Below are 20,494 nucleotides of genomic sequence, written 5' to 3'. Positions count from 1 at the left end.
ATCACGCTAAAAAAAAATGAAACAAACCTGTCAATTTGGAAATACAGAATATAACTTGTTTGTTTTTGTGTAGTCAGGTCTCACACTTTGTTCTGAGCAGCTTTCTTTGATTCATTCATTCATTCTGGATGTTTTATAATCCTCCCTCTCACACAGTATGATTGTGTTTCTTATATAGGGATATATATCCCCCTAGGCACATATACTCTTACACACAGATGTACATGGTGACAATAGCCTGATTTCTATGGCTCCACACTCTGCCATTAGGGGAATGATATTGTGTGCCATGTACATACAGGAAAGGATCCTGCCATACAGAATGACAGCTTGTTCAGCCCCTGTAAGGGCTGTATCTGACCTATGATCAGGATGTGACGGTCCAGGTAGTGCTGCCATGTGCAGGCAGGCTGTGTGTGTATCTGCCGGCCCCCTCCGTATACAGACGTGGATCACACCTCTCCTCCTGAGAATTTAGGCAGTGTCTGGAGAAGACGCTATAACCCGGCAGGCGCTGGGACCCAGGGGATGTGCTATCTGTCTGTTCTAATTAGTACAGCGAGCTTCCTGGACAGAAAACCTATGAGAGAGGAGCTGCACCGGGGACTGCTCCGACCTGCTGCATAGTGACACCCAGGGACTGCTCCGACCTGCTGCATAGTGACACCCAGGGACTGCTCCGACCTGCTGCATAGTGACACCCAGGGACAAGCGATGACTACGAAGCCAACTTCAGCATCGTCAGGGACAAAGTAACACCGGAGGGGCAGCGGGGGCTCCTGCTCTACTGGATACAGTAACTTAGGAGGGGCAGCGGGGGCTCCTGCTCTACTGGATACAGTAACTTAGGAGGGGCAGCGGGGGCTCCTGCTCTACTGGATACAGTAACTTAGGAGGGGCAGCGGGGGATCCTGCTCTACTGGATACAGTAACTTAGGAGCTGCACCAGGGGATCCTGCTATACTGGATACAGTAACTTAGGAGCTGCACCAGGGGATTTTGCTATACTGGATGTAGTAACTTAGGAGCTGCACCAGGGGATCCTGCTCTACTGGATATAGTAACCTAGGGGGTGCACCAGGGGATCCTGCTCTACTGGATACAGTAACTTAGGAGGTGCACCAGGGGATCCTGCTATACTGGATACAGTAACTTAGGAGGTGCACCAGGGGCTCCTGCTATACTGGGTATAGTAACCTAGGGGGTGCACCAGGGGCTCCTGCTCTACTGGATACAGTAACTTAGGAGCTGCACCAGGGGATCCTGCTATACTGGATACAGTAACTTAGGAGCTGCACCAGGGGATCCTGCTATACTGGATGTAGTAACTTAGGAGCTGCACCAGGGGATCCTGCTATACTGGATGTAGTAACTTAGGAGCTGCACCAGGGGATCCTGCTCTACTGGACACAGTAACTTAGGAGCTGCACCAGGGGATTTTGCTATACTGGATGTAGTAACTTAGGAGCTGCACCAGGGGATCCTGCTATACTGGATGTAGTAACCTAGGGGGTGCACCAGGGGATCCTGCTCTACTGGATACAGTAACTTAGGAGGTGCACCAGGGGATCCTGCTATACTGGATACAGTAACTTAGGAGGTGCACCAGGGGCTCCTGCTATACTGGGTATAGTAACCTAGGGGGTGCACCAGGGGCTCCTGCTCTACTGGATACAGTAACTTAGGAGGTGCACCAGGGGCTTCATCTCTACTGGATATAATAACTTAGGAGCTGCACTAGGGGCTTCATCTCTACTGGATATAATAACTTAGGAGCTGCACTAGGGGCTTCATCTCTACTGGATATAATAACTTAGGAGCTGCACTAGGGACTTCTGCCCTACTGGATATAATAACTTAGGAGCTGCACCAGAGGCTTCATCTCTACTGGATATAATAACTTAGGAGCTGCACTAGGGGCTTCATCTCCACTGGATATAATAACTTAGGAGGTGCACCAGGGGCTTCATCTCTACTGGATATAATAACTTAGGAGCTGCACTAGGGGCTTCATCTCTACTGGATATAATAACTTAGGAGCTGCACTAGGGGCTTCATCTCTACTGGATATAATAACTTAGGAGCTGCACCAGGGGCTTCATCTCTACTGGATATAATAACTTAGGAGCTGCACCAGAGGCTTCATCTCTACTGGATATAATAACTTAGGAGCTGCACTAGGGGCTTCATCTCCACTGGATATAGTAACGTAAACTGCCCAGGGGGCTTTTGCTTCTCATAAAGAAAGGACTGAAGCGGGGACATCAACTCTACAGGATACAGTATTAGGAGTTACACAGGGGTCTCTTTTGCCTTATGGAAATTGTAATATAGTGCCTTCACTTGGAGCATCTTCTCTGCTGGACGTAGAAACACAAACGTTTTACCTGGGGCAGCAACTCTCCTGAACAGTGACACGAGAGGTGGACTTGGACATCAGCTGTAGTGATCCTGGTAACAGGCTGCCACCTGTGGCAGTGAAGCAAGGACTGTATGTGGGGCATCTGCTGTGCTGGAGAACACAGGTGCCTGTCTACTAGAGGACATAGCAAGACAGAAGCTGCACTGAGATCATCTCAGAACTTTCTGGACTCCAGTAGACTCTGACTGCACCAGGACTACAACCCACAATTACTGCATAGACTGGACACAGGCTGCATCAGGCATTTACTCTTCATTGGACAGTAGTGTCACAAAGAACTTTAGTAACAGACTGAAGATCCATTGCCAAACTACAGTAATAAGACAGATGACCGCCTGCCTTGATTGCTGGAAAGTTGGGCATCTCCACTGAGCTGCACCCCCTGGCATTTAGCTTTGAAGTCTTCTTGTCTTTGGCAATTAGTGAAGAAAACCAGAGTCCAGGAGTCTCCTGATTGGAATATATCATGGGGCTGTCACATTCTCGATCCCAGGTGACTCAGGAACTTATGGACAAGACTGGCTGTAAGTAGCACACATGGTCCTGTAGATGAGATAGTTAAATGGCTACCATATCCCTATCAGCACACATACTGATGCACAGCTCTACAGCACTGGCATCACTGTGTGGGCAAGGCTCTATGTTTCTACTGCTTGTTTGATCCTTGTTATAATAGGTATATAACATTATAGAGTATATAGAGGTGCAGCTGAGCAGATGACCCTGAGCTCATGGAAAAGTTTACAAGTTTTAGATTCCATTATATTTCCTTAAAAGAAAATTCTTTACTATAGTATGTCACTGGGGATCTCCAGAAAAGCCCAAGGCTTAGACCTTTCATTGCAGTGGGCACAGGCACAGAATATATGATCTAATAGCCAATAGGTGATTGTAGGGAAACTGAAGAAGTAGCATGTGTAAGTTTATTATTTTAATAACAATATATTATGTATGGAGGTGGTTAGATAACACATGGCATTACATAATCATATACCTTGATAAGTTCCATAGATATTATCACAGCCTGTTCCTGTATTTCAATTCCTTCTCATTTTCAAGATCTCTGCTATGTTACTATATAATATGGGTGGAGGGGGACAAATATCTCTCCAATATTTGTCCAATTATGAAAATTCTCTATGAGCAAAACAATCTGAATTTTAGACTAATATTTTGCTCGGAGGGATGAATACATTGTATCAAACTATATAAAGGTGAAAGATATTGGTGTTTAGCAAAGTTTTTAGCCCATGGGCCTAAACAATAATATGTACATTTGCTGCAATGTTTCCACCTTGAAGTCAAGACAAAGGAATTTTCATATATTTACTATACTTGTAAAGTAAAACATAGTTGTTTTTCACCTAAGACACTGCAGCCCCTCGTCTCGGGTCGCATGCGTTGGTGGCCTCAGTGACATTGGGTCCATAGTGATATTAAAGGGTGCTTTACACGCTGTGATATCGCTAACGATATATCGTCGGGGGCACGTCGTTAGTGACATCGCAGCGTGTGACACCTAGGAGCGACGATTAACGATCGCAAAAGCGTCAAAAATCGTTGATCATTGACACATCACTCCTTTTCATAATATCGTTGGTGGTGCATGCCGCTGGTTGTTCGTCGTTCCTGCGGCATCACACATATACGCTATGTGTGACACCGCAGGAACGACGAACATCTCCTTACCTGCGTCCACCGGCAATGAGGAAGGAAAGAGGTGGGCGGGATATTCCAGCCGCTCATCTCCGCCCCCTCCGCTTCTATTGGACGGCTGCCGTGTGATGTCGCTGTGACGCCGAACGCACCACTTCCTTAGAAAGGAGGCGGTTCACCAGCTACAGCGACATCGCAGGGAAGGTAAGTCCGTGTGACGGGTGTAAGTGATGTTGTGCGCCACAGGCGCCGGCGGGGGCGGGTACACTCGCTAGAGATCTCGATAGCGATATCGCAGCGTGTAACGTGCCCTATAGTCCTGCAGAAATGACAGAATTGATGCTATAGAAATCCTTAATCCTTATTGCATTATTATAAAATGCTAGTCATTCATCTACAAATCTGCCATGTTAGGCAGTGCTGCTGGGACGGGGGATGGACTTTACTGTGCATTTACATTGAAAAGAAAGGAGAAATCAATAAATCAATGGTAATGTTTTAAGTGAAAATAGTGTATCTATTGAAAAGATGAATAAAATCCTTAGTGTGATTCAGCATTCAGGGGTCTGCTGGGTTATCAGCTCATACTCAAGAGATTCTTTATAGAGCAATGTTATCGTTTTGTTCTTCACATTCCTATATTTTATATACAGGCCTTTGTTTATGCTGCCTAGATGAAAGAGTTAATGAAACACATGGACAGTATGGGAATAGATAGCTGCAGGGATATAACATCTCCATTATTACAGACAGGAGTGGACAGGAGTCTGTCCGCATATGTCATAGTGTTTCCACATACCCTTAGAGAATTACTATGGTCTATGGGGAAGTAGAACATTAGCGGATTGTTTGTCATAATATTGTAACACGGGTTTTTCCACCCTAGTAAGTGATGGCATAAGGAGGCTGACACTGGCAGACACAGACAGAAGAGGGCCCCGGTGCAAAAACCATATAGGGGCCCTTTGCAGTCTAGTAGCTCATCATAACACACAATTAAACCTACTTTGGAGGTAGAAATGGGCCCCCTTAACTCTTTGTTGCACCATTGATTTGTTCGCCCCTCGCGGTTGGTCTATATAGGGAACATAACTGGGCTCTAGAAAGCAGAGGTTCCTACAGCTTTGACCTTTCCTCTGCCGAGTGGAGCTGCTGACCAGATCCCACCTAGATAACTACTACACAGAACTATTTCATTGTCTTATACTGTTAGGGGCACTTTGCACGTTGCGACATCGCTACTGCGATATCGTCGGGGTCAAATCGAAAGTGACGCACATCCGGCACCGGTAACGACGTCGCAACGTGTAAAGCCTAGGAGAGAAGATGAACGAGCGTGAAACAGTCAAAAATTGGTGATCTGTGTCACGTCGTTCATTTTCATAATGTCGGTGCGTCCGCAGGTACAATGTTGTTTGTCATTCCTGCAGCTCCACATATCGCTGTGTATGAAGCCCGAGGAGCAACAAACATCTCCTTACCTGCGCCCGCCGTCCACCGGCAATGCGGAAGGGAGAAGGTGGGTGGGATGTTTACATTCCGCTCATCTCCGCCCTCCGCTTCTATTGGCCGGCCGATTAGTGACATCACGGTGACGTCGCTGTGACGCCGAACGTACCGCCTCCTTGAAGGAGGGATTCTTCGGCAGTCACAGCGACGTCGCCGACCAGGTAAGTGCGTGTGAAGCTGCCGTAGCGATAATGTTCGCTACGGCAGCTATCACAAGATATCGCATGTACGACGGGGGTGGGTACTAACGCGCTCGGCATCGCTATCATCGGCTAGCTATGTCGCAGCGTGCAAAGTACCCCTTAGGGTATATCCACACAATGAGTTTTGTTCAGCTCTTTTTTGAACTGCTCCACTCCAAAGGAGCATTCATAAAATGCTTGAAACATTTTTCCTATTTAATACGACTTGTTGGTCATACATTCAGACTTTTGAGAGTCTTTTAACCACTTTAGGTTTCCAGAACACAAGTGATTCAAAGAAATGAACTGACCATTCTTCAGGCGTTTTCTGTTATGAAGTCGCTCCATACTTAAAGTATCACTCCAGCGTTTTTTTATTTTCCCGCTGGAGTGGTGCTTCTAATACAAGTTCCCTGACCCTACTCTTATACTCACCCACCGGCATCTTCATCTTCTATAACCGCCACCCCCGTTGGTATCTGGGAGTTTATGACCTGTCGGCTCGCTCCCATGTCTAATGTTTTTCAACTCAATGCAAGTCTATGAGAGCCTCGTTCTGGCTTTCGTAGACTTGTTTTGAGAGCTTGTGATGCAACTTCTGACTTCCGGTCAGAGAGAAGTTGGGGGTCACAAGATGGCAGCACGAGACCGGAGCGGCATGAGTAAGAAGTGAAGGTGCCAAAAGGTGAGTAGAAGACAGGGGTCAGGGGACTTAGATTTAAAACACCACTCCAGCACTGAAAACCCCCCCGCTAGAGTGATGCTTTAGGCTATGTACGCATGTGTGCTTTTTTCTTGCTGTTTGGTTGCATTTTAGGGCTCATGCACACGTAACTGCAGAATATTCTGCAGCGATTTGACAGCACATGTGCGCTTCAAATCGCTGCAGAAACACTGCATAATGAATGCAGTATTTTTGTTAAAAAAAGCCGATTTCATGCGCTATGTCTGCTGCCCCCACCATAGACAGAGTGGGAGCTGCATCCAGAACGCACAAATAATTGACATACTCATTTTATGAACGCACGGATTTGGGTCAAAATTTTAGCCCCCAAATTGCTGCGTTCAAAAAAGCAACGTGCGCACGTCTCATGCACAATCTACATAGATTGTGCAGGGGATGCAAGACGCATGTATTTACGCTGCAGTGCAATACGCAGCGTAAATGCATGTAAGTACGCAATGCGCGCATGAGCCCATATTTGTCAAAATCGTTGCTTAAAAAAAAGCAGCATGTCACTTCTTGATTGCGTTTTGGTTGCATTTTCCACCCATTGACTTCTCAATCTCAAAACGCACTGTTTAAAACGCAGCAAAAATGCATCGAAAATGCATGCATTTTTACCGCATTTTTTTGTATAATGCAGTGTAATATTTGTCAAAACGCTACAGTTTAGTTGTCAAGCCAGAACGCAGACGTGCGGACATAGTCTTAAACATATTTTGTAATAGAAGTCAATGGGAAGGTTAAATAAAATTGCCTAGAAGTCACTAGGTTGTCACTTTGAGCATTTTATAAGTGTTTTAACTTCATAAAACGCTAATGCTTTCTTCCTTGCTTAATGGAAAAATGCTGAGAAAACACTGCAGAAAATGTTAAAGGGAACCTGTCACGAGATTTGGGCCCTATAAGCTATAACATGCTGTGTATAAGAGCCCAGACCACTGTGTATAACGTAAAAATGACTTTATAATACTCACCTTGGGGGTCGGTTCGGTGTAGACTAGTCAGATGGGTTGCGCTGTTCTCCGGGACCGGCGCCTCCTATTTCAGCCATCATAGTCCTCCTTCTTCTGAAGCCGGCGTACATGACGCTTCCTACGTTATGCACTCAGGCGGTTATTGAGGTCCTGCGCAGGCGCACTACAATATTGCGCGGGACTTCAATGCCGGTGAGGGTGTATGACGTAGGACGCGTTATGCACGCCAGCTTCAGAAGAAGGAGGGCAAAGATGGTTGAAAGAGGAGGCACCAGTCTCAGAGAACGGTGCCACCCATCTGACCAGTTTGCATCGCACCGCCCCTTAGGTGAGTATTATAAAGTGTTTTTTCTGTTCTACAAAGTGGCCTGGGCTCTTATATACAGCATGTTAGAATACTGTATATATGAGCTCATTGGTGGTGGCCGCAACTTATAGCCCCAAATCTGGTGACAGATTCCCTTTAAAGCACCACTCCAGTGTTTTTATTTTATTTCACCACTGGAGTGGTTCTTTAAATGTAAGTCCCCTGCCCCTGTATTATTATCACCTTTCAGCCGCTTAATTTTCTACCCCTGACCACTCTTGTCGGTCTCCAGTGATTTGTGATCTGTCAGAAGCTCCAGTGTTTCATGGAGCACAGCAGAGGTCACAACAACTCAATACAACTCTATAAGAGTCTTGTTCTGGCCTCATTCTGGCTTCCATAGAGTCACATTGAGACCTTGTGATGTAACCTCTGTCTTCCGGCCAGTGAGAAGCTACAGGCACAAGATAGTGCTGTGGCACCGGATCGGCATCAGTAAAAGGTGAACACGCCGCAAGGTGAGTATAAGACAGGATAGAAAGAGAAATTAACAAGTTGTAGATTTGAACCACCACAGCTCGATTTACGCTAAGTTAAAAAATTGCACAGTTGGCATGAGATTTCCATGAATCCTATCCGCACTACCGGAACTGTAAGACATTGCGCTTTTCGTATAGTGAAAATACATAACGTGAAAAAATAATCATGTGAACTTAACCTTAAGCCTGCTTTACACGAGTCGATCTATCGGGCGATAGCACGACTGATCGTACCCGCCCCCGTCGTTTTTGTGTCACAGCAAATCGCTGCCCGTGGCGCACAAACTCGTTTAACCCCCGTCGCACACACTTACCTTCCGGACGACCTCGCTGTGGGCGACGAACGTCCACTTCCTGAAGTGGGAGGGACGTTCGGCGTCACAGCGACGTCACACGGCAGCCGGCCAATAGAAGCGGAGGGGCGGAGATGAGCGGGATGTAAACATCCCGCCCACCTCCTTCCTTCCATTAAGCCGGCGGGTGCCGTGGGACGCAGGTACGCTGTGTTCATCGTTCCCATGGTGTTACACGGAGCAACGTGTGATGCTACGGAAACGATGAACAACCTTGAAAATAAACGATATTATGAAAGTTAACGACGAGTACACGACTCACAATTTGTGAGCGATACTGCGTCGCTCGGAGGTGTCATACGAGACGATGTCGTGCGCTATGCCGGATGTGCGTCACGAAAACCGTGTCCCCGACGACATATCGCACGATATATCGTTTCGTGTAAAGCCTGCATTACAGTTCCTTCTGACAACCCGGGGAAGTGGGTTCCAGTAATAAGACCTCCAACTAATTAGTAGTTATTGAATATACTAGTAAACAAACATTACTTACTTTGGTAGGAAACCCCTTTAATTATCAAAGATTAGTCATGTGACTAATTTTGAGGATAAAAGTTGTACCTTTAAACCCATAGGTGTCATGAAGAACTGACGTCTACATAGCAATGTTAGGAGCTGTATATAATGGTTAACTCATTTTTCTTTAGATTTTAAAAACTAAAGGAAAATAAGTCAAATTAATATAACTGGGAATAAATAAAATAACTTTAAGGGTATGTCCACCTTTCCAAACATTTTTTTAATTCTATGAAGGTTTATAAATTAAAAAAAAATGAATCAACTGCTCCAGATATTTTATACCATTTGTTTTTACAGATCATATGCAGATGGTGTGTCTCCATGGTAACAGACAACAAACAAAATCTGTATAGTCAGATTCTGCAGTCATACAGGAGCGCAGTCAGGAAAGTCAGGGTCTGGGAACAGGAGGACACATACGAGCACAAGGAGTAAACAGAGGAGTAGTCAGGGCAATAGCCGTGGGTCAGAAGTCTAGGAGAGCATGTAATAAGTTCAGGGAGAACATAGAGATGTAGTCAGGTAACGCTCCAAGGTCAAACAGGCAGGAAGTCATGACAGGAACAGGGAGCGGGCAGAGACGTAGCCAAATAACATTCCGGGGTCAGAGATCAAAGATCAGAACAGTGACACAAACCAACAGCACAACTGCAGAACTAGAAAATAGAACTGGTGATCTCCTGGGCGAGCATGCTCAGTAAAGAAGCCTGAGCAATTACCAGGAAGGTGGGACAACGGATTAATCAGCACCAACATGGAATCCTGTGCTATCAAACACACTGCTAGCTAGTAACACAGGAAAGTGCAGCAGAGCATCTCCAAAGGCAAGATGCTCTGCACAGAGGAATCATAAAACATACTCTTTTTTTCAGTCTCCTGCTGACTGACCTAATGCATCAAAAGTGTGTGGTACAAAGTAACAGACAAAAGGCTGAAAGACTGTGTAACCGGATGAATAAAACGGTATAACTGCAGGACTACACTAACTGGACTCAAAGCAATAGGTTTTCAATTCAGTCTGTAAAAATAATGGGTTATATCCATCTATTCAAGCCTAAAGAGTGTCTTTATGGCCTCCACTGAGCTGATATAAATTGGTACATCTTTTTTTTTATTTAACAGTATAGAAAAGTATGACTGACTTTGCAAAGGCAAGAAATATGTAAGACAACTTATTCCACTAACCTGTATGTATACATTACATGTGTACGACTGATGTCAATGGAGTCTAATTTCAATGTCATTATTCACATCATGGTTGGCTTTTCAGGGGAGTTCCCATTCTGTAATTATCTATATTAAAGATCAGAGCTGCATTTATATTTCTGCAGAGCAGAAATCACCTCCAAGGTTGCTCTGGTGATTTGCTTTTAAGACTACATTTTATTGACCGAATATAATGGGTATATTTTGCATAATTTTCCATAAAATACATTTGAATCCATTTAAAGAAAATATCCCAAAAAGTCACTACCCCGTTAAAAAGGTAATTCAATCAAATACCATTTATATACACTGTGTGCAGAATTATTAGGCAAGTTGTATTTTAGAGGAGTTTTTTTTTATTATTGATCAACAACTATGTTCTCAATCAACCCAAAAGACTCATAAATATCAAAGCTTAATATTTTTGGAAGTTGGAGTGGTTTTTTTTTAGATTTGGCTATCCTAGGAGGATATCTGTTAGTGCAAGTAACATTACTGTGCAGAATTATTAGGCAACTTAATAAAAAACAAATATATTCCCATCTCACTTGATTATTTTCACCAGGTAAACCAATATAACTGCACAAAATTTAGAAATAAACATTTCTGACATGCAAAAACAAAAAATGTGTGATCAATATAGCCACCTTACTTTATGATGACACTCAACAGCCTACCATCCATAGATTCTGTTAGTTGCTTGATCGGTTTACGATCAACATTGCGTGCAGCAGCCACCACAGCCTCCCAGACACTGTTCCGAGAGGTGTACTGTTTTCCCTCCCTATAGATCTTACATTTTATGAGGGACCACAGGATCTCTATGGGGTTCAGACCAGGTGAACAAGGGGGCCATGTCATTATTTTTGTCATCTTTTAGACCTTTACTGGCCAGTCACGCTGTGGAGTAGTTGGATGCATGTGATGGAGCACTGTCCTGCATGAAAATCGTGTTTTTCTTGAACAATACCGACTTCTTCCTGTACCACTGCCTGAAGAAGTTGTCTTCCAGAAACTAGCAGTAGGTCTGGGAGTTGAGCTTCACTCCATCCTCAACTTGAAAAGGTCCCACAAGTTCATCTTTGATGATACCAGCCCATACCAGTACCCCACCTCCACCTTGCTGGCGCCTGAGTCGGAGTGGAGCTCTCTGCCCTTTACTGATCCAGCCTCTGGCCCATCCATCTGGCTCATCAAGAGTCACTCTCATTTCATCAGTCCATAAAACCTTTGAAAAATCAGTCTTAAGATATTTCTTGGCCCAGTCTTGACGTTTTATCTTATGTTTCTTGTTGAAAGGTGGTCGTTTTTCAGCCTTCCTTACCTTGGCTATGTCCCTGAGTATGGCACACCTTGTGCTTTTTGATACTCCAGTAACGTTGCAGCTCTGATATATGGCCAAACTGGTGGCAAATGGCATCTTGGCAGCTTCACATTTGATTTTCCTCAATTCATGGACAGTTATTTTGCACCTTTTTTTTTGCCCAATACACTTCTTGCGACTCTGTTGGCTATTTGCCATGAAATACTTGGTTGTTCGGTGATCATGCTTCAAATGTTTGGCAATTTCAAGACTGCTGCATCCCTCTGCAAGACATCTCACAATTTTGGACTTTCCAGAGCCTGTCAAATCTCTCTTCTGACCCATTTTACCAAAGGAAAGGAAGTTGCCTAATAATTAAGCACACCTTATATAGGGTGTTGATGTCATTACACCACATCCCTCCTCATTACAGAGATGCACATCACCTGATTTACTTAATAGGTAGTTGGCTCCTAAGCCTATACAGCTTGGAGTAGGATAACATGTATAAAAATTATCATGTGATCAAAATACTCATTTGCCTAATAATTCTTCACACATTGTACTGTATAACATCTGAATAGCCTGATATAGGGCACACGTGGTGTAGACCTGGACTTACACAGACTCGAGTGTTAGCATTTTGGATATAGTTTTCATTATCTGCACCTAATTTCTGGGTTGATACAATATTGTGTGGACTAAATACCAGGTGAGATGCTGGTGGTGATGCCCTTTAGGGATATGATAATGTTTTCACTTCTGATGTAGAAGCGATGAGAGCTTATGTGAGAATTGGAAGGTGTCAGGTGTACTGTTTTAGATGATATTTGCCTAGGGTAATCCAAGTTAACATACAAACAATTGTGTGTATCAATAATTTAGAGAGTTGTAATGGAGTAGACAGAATCGGTGCATGCGGAGGCGAACCACACTGACAGGTATGGAGGGTGAGAGGCATGGGGAAAAGAATGCAGGGGAACCAGTTTTCAGCATCTAGTATCTTTTTTTTACATTTAGCTCCCCTCTGGGTAGGGAGGGATTGAACAGTGCATTGTGAAAGTATTCACCCCCCTTAGCATTTTTCGTGTTTTGCTACCTCACAAACTAATCTCACTGTTCTTTTTAGGGTTTGCATCAGTGCCTGTAAAGACCATGCCTACCACTGTGAACATTTGATTTTCTTTTTATTGTGAAGCAAACAACAAAAAGGACAAAATAACTGAAAACTTCAGTGTGCATAACTATTCACCCCCCTAAAGTCACTTTGTAAAGCCTCGTTTTGTGGCAATTACAGCTACAATTTGTTTTGAATAAGTCTTTATGAGCTTTCTACATCTTGCCACTGGGAATTTTGCCCATTCCACAAGGCAAAACTACTCCAGCTCCTTAAAGTTAGATGGGTTCTTCTAGGGAACAGCAATCCTCAAGTCTGACCACAGATTCCTAATTAGATTAAGGTCTGTGCTTTGCTTAGTGCACTCCAATATATTTGCAAGTTTCTCCTTAAACCATTCAAGTGTTTGTTTAGCAGTATGCTTTGGGTTAACTTCTTGTTAGAAGGTGAACCGCCGTTCCAGTTTTAAATCAGTGACAGACTGAAACAGGTTTTAGTCAAGAATATACATGTATTTTGCACCATCCATCTTCCCCTCAACTCGGCACATTTTCCCTGTTCCTGGTGCCGAAAAACATCCCCACAGGATGATGCTGCCACCACGTTTTACAGTGGGAATGGTGTTCCTGAGGTGATGAGCTGTGTTGGTTTGGCACCAGAAATAGTGTTTACCTTGGTGGCCATAAAACTAAATTATAGGGAGTCGCCTACATATCTTTTGGAAAACGCAAAATGAGCCTTCCAAATTTTAGCTTTGAGTAAAGGCTTTTTTTCTGGCCACTCTTCCATAAAGGCCAGCTCTATGGAGTGTACGGTTTATTGTGGTTATATGGACAGATACTCCAGTCTCTGTTTGAGGACACTGCAGCTCCTTCAGGGTCACCATTGGTGTCTGTGCTGCCTCTCTGATTAATGCCCTCCTTGCCCAGGCTGAGAATTTTAGTTGGAGGCCCTGTGTTGGCAGGATTGTTGTGGTATCATGTTCTTTCTATTAGATGATGATGGATTTGATGGTGCTCCGGGAGATCATCAGAGATTGGAATATTTTTTTAGATACCATCCCTAACTTGTATTTCTCACCACTTTGTCTCTGACTTGTTTGGAGATCTCCTTGGTCTTCATGGTTTTTGGTTAGTGGTTAGTGATGGGCGATCCGATCTGTAAAGATCAGGGATCGTACCGATCACATAGTGATCGTGTGCACGATCCCAATCACGAGCTTTCCTGGGAAGCTCGTGTTACAGATCGGGTCCAGATCGGGTCCAAATCGGGTCCAGGGGCTGTAAAAAGAAAGCACATTATTAAAAAAACATTGTGATCATACTTTCCGGTCCTGCGACGCGTCCTGCAGATTGTCTCCCAGCCACATCTGCCTCCGCGATCGATCATTGCTGGGCCATCTGGTAACCAACACGGGACTTACAGGACTTTCAATGATGTCATACCCATGTGACCAGCTGGTGTGAATGTTGTACAGACATTGGCTTACAGACTGGTCCTCTTAACTTCCGGGGGTATTTACTGCACTGCTCGTCACTCGGAAGTCATCGGCTGTTTTCGGCCGTGCTCGCGGTGACGTCAGGGTTCACCCGAGTCCATGGCTCATGGACTCGATTGAACTTTGACTGTCACTGTGCGAGTGTCGCATCACAGCGCACAATCTCCCCACAGCAGCAGTCGGCTGCATGTGTTTCCATGGAGCTGAAGCGCTCCTGCCCTGAGATCAGTCCGTGCGGGGTGATGCCCATGCAAGTGCAATCAACTCCTCACTGTCAGCCTGTTTCTTGCTCTCTACAGAGTGATGTAGCAGAGCTGACTTGGCTCTCTGTGCTTCTCACTGTGTATATAAAGCTCTGGCAAAAATTAAGAGATCACTCCAAATTTTCAGTTTTTCTGTTTTTTCCTTTTATAGGTATATTTTTTTTTTGCTTGGAAATTCGGAGACATGATGTCAGTAGTTATTAGAATAAAAGAACAATTTACATTGTACTCAAAAATATAAAGAGAAAACTCAGAAAATTTTGCAATGCTCTTAATTTTTGCCAGAAATGTAAATATATATATATACCGTATTATTCGTTTTATAAGACGCACTTTTGTTCCCCCAAATTTTGGGGGAAAGTAGGGGGTGCGTCTTATAATCCGAATATATGGGAGGGGTGTGTGCCAGCCACAGTGGGCCGTGTGTCAGCCAAACTGGGCCGTGTGCCATCCACAGGGGGCCATGTGCAGCAATAGGGGGCCTGTGTGCCAGCCAGAGGGGCCTGTGTGCCAGCCACAGGGGCCGTGTGCCAGCCATAGGGGAAATGTGGCATCACTGGGGGACGTGTTCAATATAAGGTGGCCATATCCAGATTAAGGAGGCTAATTTTAGGATGAGGGGGCTATGAGGGACATATACCCTATATTATTTGTTAGACAGACACTGGCATTATAAGACGGACCCCATTTATTAAAAAAATCTCTATTCCTTCACCAAATTTGGGGGTGCGTCTTATAATCAGGTGCGTCTTATAAAGCGAAAAATACGGTGTGCGTATGTGTATATATATATATATATATATATATATATATATATATATATATATATTTGCACACACATATATATACTGTGTGTGTGTGTATATATATATATATATATATATATATATATATATATATATATATATATATATATATTGTACACAATATATAGTTGTATAAAAATAAATACATGATTTAAAAAAAATGACGTAGCGCTCCGCTGTATTTTTGATTCTCAGCGCACGTAAAGCAGAAGGCTACGGGATGCCACCCCCATCTGCCTGGCTTTACCTTGGCTGGCAATCAAAATACAGGGAAGCCCAATTTTTTTTTCAGTTATTTAAAAAAATTATTAAAAAAAAATGTGTGGGCTCCTGCTGCATTTTCTATTGCTAGCTAAGGGTAATCCAAGCAGCTACTGGCTGCTAACCCCCACTGCTTGATGTTACCTTCACTGGCAATGGAAAATCCAGGGAAGCCGTTTTTTTTTTTTATTTAAAATTTTTGCCATATTTTTGTATGCTAGCCAGGTACATCAGGCAGGTACGGGCTGCCCCCAACCTCTAGCTGCCTATTTGTACCCGACTGGGAACCAAAAATATAGGGAAGCCCTTTTTTTAATATTTCATGAATTTCATGAAATAATTTTTAAAAAAAAACGACGTGGGTTTTGCCCAATTTTTGTGTCCAGCCAGGTACAACTAGGCAGCTGGGGATTGGAATCCACAACGTAGGGTGGCCCAAGTTTTCTGCCCCCCCCCCCCCTCCCCGCTGTGAATTGCAGCCCACAGCTGCCCCAGAATATGGCGCTTTCATAGAGGTGACATCTTCTGGTGCTGTATCCAACTCCTCCAGCGGCCCTGGTGCCGGATGGCACGCTGGGTAATAAGGGGTTAATACCAGCTTTGTTTTACCAGCTGGTATTAAACCCGAGATTCTTAATGTCAGGTCAAGTTTGACCCGGCCATTAAGAATCTCCAATATAAAGGGTTAAAAAAAAAGACACCACACAGAGAAAAAATACATTATGAGAAAAGATAAACAGACACACTTAGGGACTCCATCTTTATTACTCCCTCTCACCCCTCCATGATCCTGGTCTTCTGTCTTCTTCAACCAATCTAGCTCTCCTATATCAGACAGCAAGGGATGGAGGGAAGAACGCTGCTCCTCCCCGTACTGTCTAATTGAGTGAGCAGAGGCTGCGGGTTGGTAAGCGGTGAAGTCACCGCTGTCACCATTGCCATAGTAACCTAGCGAGTGGGTTACTATAGCAACAATGATCTCCGATCACCTGATTCCCGACGCTGCTATTCACACTGGCTGTGGCATTGCAGTGTGTGGCAGCCAATCCCTGAATGTGGGCTGACTCTGTAAAGAGCGCCAATATGCAGGGAGGGGGAGCCGAGCATGTGCCCGAGCATCTCGCCGGAACACGGCGCACGCCAAGTATACTGAGTACTGAGATGCTCGGGTGAGCACCTTGTACGGGCGAGATGCACTGACACTACAGGACGTTGCATGACGTCATAGTCATGTGACCTAGTCTGTAGCTAATGAGATAATACAACATTCCCACGTGACTGGCTATGATGTCACGGAAGGTCCTATTGTCAGCGGTGGTTACTGGGAGGGCACAGCGATAATCGGACTCAGAAGCGGCGGGGGACAGAGTGCAGGGCGCATTGTGGGACCTGTAAGTACAATGACAGTGTTTATTATTAACTGTATTCTTTATTTTACAGCACCCCCCCCCACACCATAACTGTAAACTCCATGTTATCTCGATGCCGATCTCGATCTTTACAAAATGATCGGACGAGTCTCCCCGCTCCCGACCATCGGGGGTGTTCGCCCATCACGATTAGTGGTGCCTTTTGCTTAATGATGTTGCAGCCTCTGTGACTTTTCAGAAAAGGTGTGTATATAGTGACAGGCCACGGGACACGTAGATTGCACACAGGTGGACTTTCTTTCATTAAATTTTAGGGGCTTCCTAGCAAAAGTGCTGAATACATATGCACATGGAAATTTATATTTATTTTATCCCATAAATTACATTTTTGCCTATATTTTTCTCAATTCACTTCGCCAACTTAGACTATTTAGTGGATTACACAAATTGGATTACAAAAATATTTAAACACAGGTTGTAATGTAGCAAAATAGGTAAAGAGCCAAGGCTATGAATACTTTCGCTAGCCACTGTACATCTGTAGTAGGTGATGGCCTTCAGTTGTTATGGCAGATACAGACATGTTAGTTGACTGCAAAATGTGTAAAAAGACCCTCACTGATCAAGTGCCATTTATAGCGTTGATGTCTTTTTATGTGGCCCTCACATCCCCTAAGGCACCAGGGTCAGAGTTCAATTACTAGCGCTTATAGACTCAATAAGAAGGCATTGTCATACTGACAGGGCTTTCATCACCATCCAATTTTCTTTAAGTTACAAAAGGCAACCAATAATTTCCCACTCCCAGTAGCTGAGCTCTCCTGCCCAATATTAAACCCAGGTGAGGAAGCAACACCTTCTGCAGAGTCAACCAGGTTCTTGTGGCCCATTAGCTGCCAGTTGGGCATCACCACTCTAGAAAAACACTGGTGATGTGAAAAACTCTCAAAGATTAGTATTAAATCTCACGTATCTGTGATTCATATCCAAGCTAGAAGTAGTTGTTGATTTTTTTTTAAATTCCTGTTTCAGTATCCCTGTGAATTTTAAGGAATTAACCAAGACATTTTTTTTTCTCCATGGTGCTAACAGCACTTAGCATTTAGTTGATAACTACATTCCTTTCCTGGCTTTGACCGGTCACAGCTCCAGGCATGGATTTTCCTACAATTTCCTGGGATGTTACAGGGGAGTTGGCTGTCAATCAACATCACGTCAATAGTGATGCCCTGTCGACAGAGCAGCAGGGAAGGAGCCCCATTAACAGAGCACAGAGAAGGAGTTTCATCGATACAATAGCAGGGAAGTACTTTGTCGACAGAGCACAGTGAAGGAACCCCATCAACAGAGCAGAAGGGAAAGAGCCCAATCGACAGAGCAGCAGGGAAGAAGCCCCATCAACAGAGCAGAATGGAAAGAGCCCCATTGACAGAGTAGCAGGGAAGGATCTTCATCGACAGAGCAGCATGGAAGGAGCCCCATCAACAGAGCAGAAGGGAAAGAGCCCCATCAACAGAGCAGAAGGGTAAGACCCCTGTCAACAGAGCAGAAGGGAAGGAGTTGCTCTGCCAATGTGATATCACAGGAAGTAGGAGAAATGTAGGCAGGACTGGTCCGTGACCTCTCTGATCTGGGAGAATTGTCTCTCAGAAAAATAGGCAGCAACTACCTGCCAAAGAAGGCTTAGCCTAGTATAAAGAAAAATAAGCCCCTAAACTCCTTTTACATTTATTACAAGCATGAAGAAATTAATTATTACACACCACTGAGATGTTCCGACTATATAGAAGTTACAACCTGACTATTCTGTCACTTAACTCTGATCATGGGGGAACAGTCATTTCCTTGCAGTTTACAATCAATATGAAAACTTTGGCCGACACCATTACACGATTAGGTATATTGCTATCCCACACAATATATTTTTAATGTTTCTTTCCTACGCAGTCAGGCAATTATGGCTAGTATATAGACTATAGACCTGAGAGGTCTGAATTAATTCCAGATATTCCAGATGGGAAAATATGGGGTTGGCTAGTTCTTAATTTTCACGGAATGATGTCAGAAGTTCATAAGCATTATGTTATCATTAAGGCTGTGTGCACACAGTGCATTTTTATCACTTTTTTATGCATTTTTGAGTGCAGTTTTGCCACTAAACTACATACAAATCCTGATGCCAGCAGAGTCAGTGAGAATTCTGAAGTTTTGTGCACATGTTGCTTTTTTTTCCTTGCACATTTGGTGCAGAATTAAATTATTTCTGTGTTTTTGCGGAGTTTTCCACCTCAGAATGCATGAAAAACATAAAGGCAAAAAGGCATAAAAATGCGGCAAAAACAACTGTAAAAAAACAGTGTTATTCCTGCCAAGAGATGCAGAAATGGTGAAGAACTTTTTGCAACCAAATACTCAGTGTGAGCACATAGAATTAATGTGTAATGTACATATACAGTAGATCTCTTTTAGACATAAGTAAATGAAGAGTAGATCATAAAGATATTACCAGCATATAGTGTTATTGTTTTTATCTATGAAACTTAAAAAATTAATCTATGTACTAAAAATCTTTGCTATCGTTATATCACACGGCAATTCTAGTCATATCTGGAAATCATATGATATGAGTAAGGATCCTGTGCGATCCGAAGCGCGTCATTTGGTCCGCTTTTAACTTTTCTGGCCAATAGCATTTCATCAAGATATTGAAATAAAGGATCTGTATTTCAAGTAAAGTGGTGAATAAGTACTTTTCTCTTTATTATGCCTATCTTTGTAACCATCCTGTAGTAATGTGTCCATCTTAGTCCCCATGCTCTAGTAATGTCCCCATCTTTGTCACCTTGTTGCAGTAATGTGCACACCTTGTAGTATTGTGCCTATGCTTGTATCCACCCTGTAGTAATGTGCCCATCATTGTCCCTTTTACTAATGTGCCCATGCAGATCCTATTGTTATAGTAATGTCCCCTTAACTGGTCCTCTTCTTGTAGCTGTGTCCCATCCTGTAGTAATGTCCATTATTGTGCATTCTTCACACAAACACACACACACAGACACACACACACACAAAACGACCAAAAACTTTCTTCTCACCAGTTCTCTGTTCCCTCAGCATCATCTTCTCTGCTTCTTGCGGCCCGCAGGCACATGCTCCCCTTGATGATTGCGGCCGGTGCAGGGGCCGCTGCCACCACGCTTCATCTGAAATTCATATGAATCTTTTGCCGCTTCAAGCTCTCTGCACAACTACTCCAATGGCAACCGCTGGCCAATGAGAGGCATGACGTTGGCTGCTTGCCTCTGATTGGCCGGTGGTTGCCATTGGGAAAATTGTGCAGAGAGCTTGACTCTGTTCAGCGCTGGCAAAACATTCATCTGAAATAAAGTGCTGATGACTGCGGCTCCTGCACCAGCCCCGATCATCAAGGGTAGCACGTGCCTGCAGGTGTGTTTGGGACCCCTGATCTAGAGACTTATTCT

The 20,494-nt window shown here is 43.9% G+C and overlaps 1 protein-coding gene across 1 annotated transcript in view; it reads left to right on the top strand.

Annotated features, from left to right (window-relative positions):
- Window positions 1–429: 429 nt before the first annotated feature.
- The window catches only part of TESC (tescalcin), a 111,191-nt gene continuing 91,126 nt past the window's right edge, over window positions 430–20,494 (top strand). Inside the window, exon 1 of the mRNA XM_075324038.1 lies at window positions 430–2,946. Coding sequence (XP_075180153.1) covers window positions 2,889–2,946 — 58 coding nt within the window. The 5' untranslated portion in view covers window positions 430–2,888. The remainder of the gene's footprint in view (window positions 2,947–20,494) is intronic.

Source organism: Anomaloglossus baeobatrachus, chromosome 1, assembly GCF_048569485.1.
Source record: "Anomaloglossus baeobatrachus isolate aAnoBae1 chromosome 1, aAnoBae1.hap1, whole genome shotgun sequence".
Taxonomy (NCBI): domain Eukaryota; kingdom Metazoa; phylum Chordata; class Amphibia; order Anura; family Aromobatidae; genus Anomaloglossus; species Anomaloglossus baeobatrachus.
This window is presented reverse-complemented; position numbering and strand designations above follow the sequence as displayed.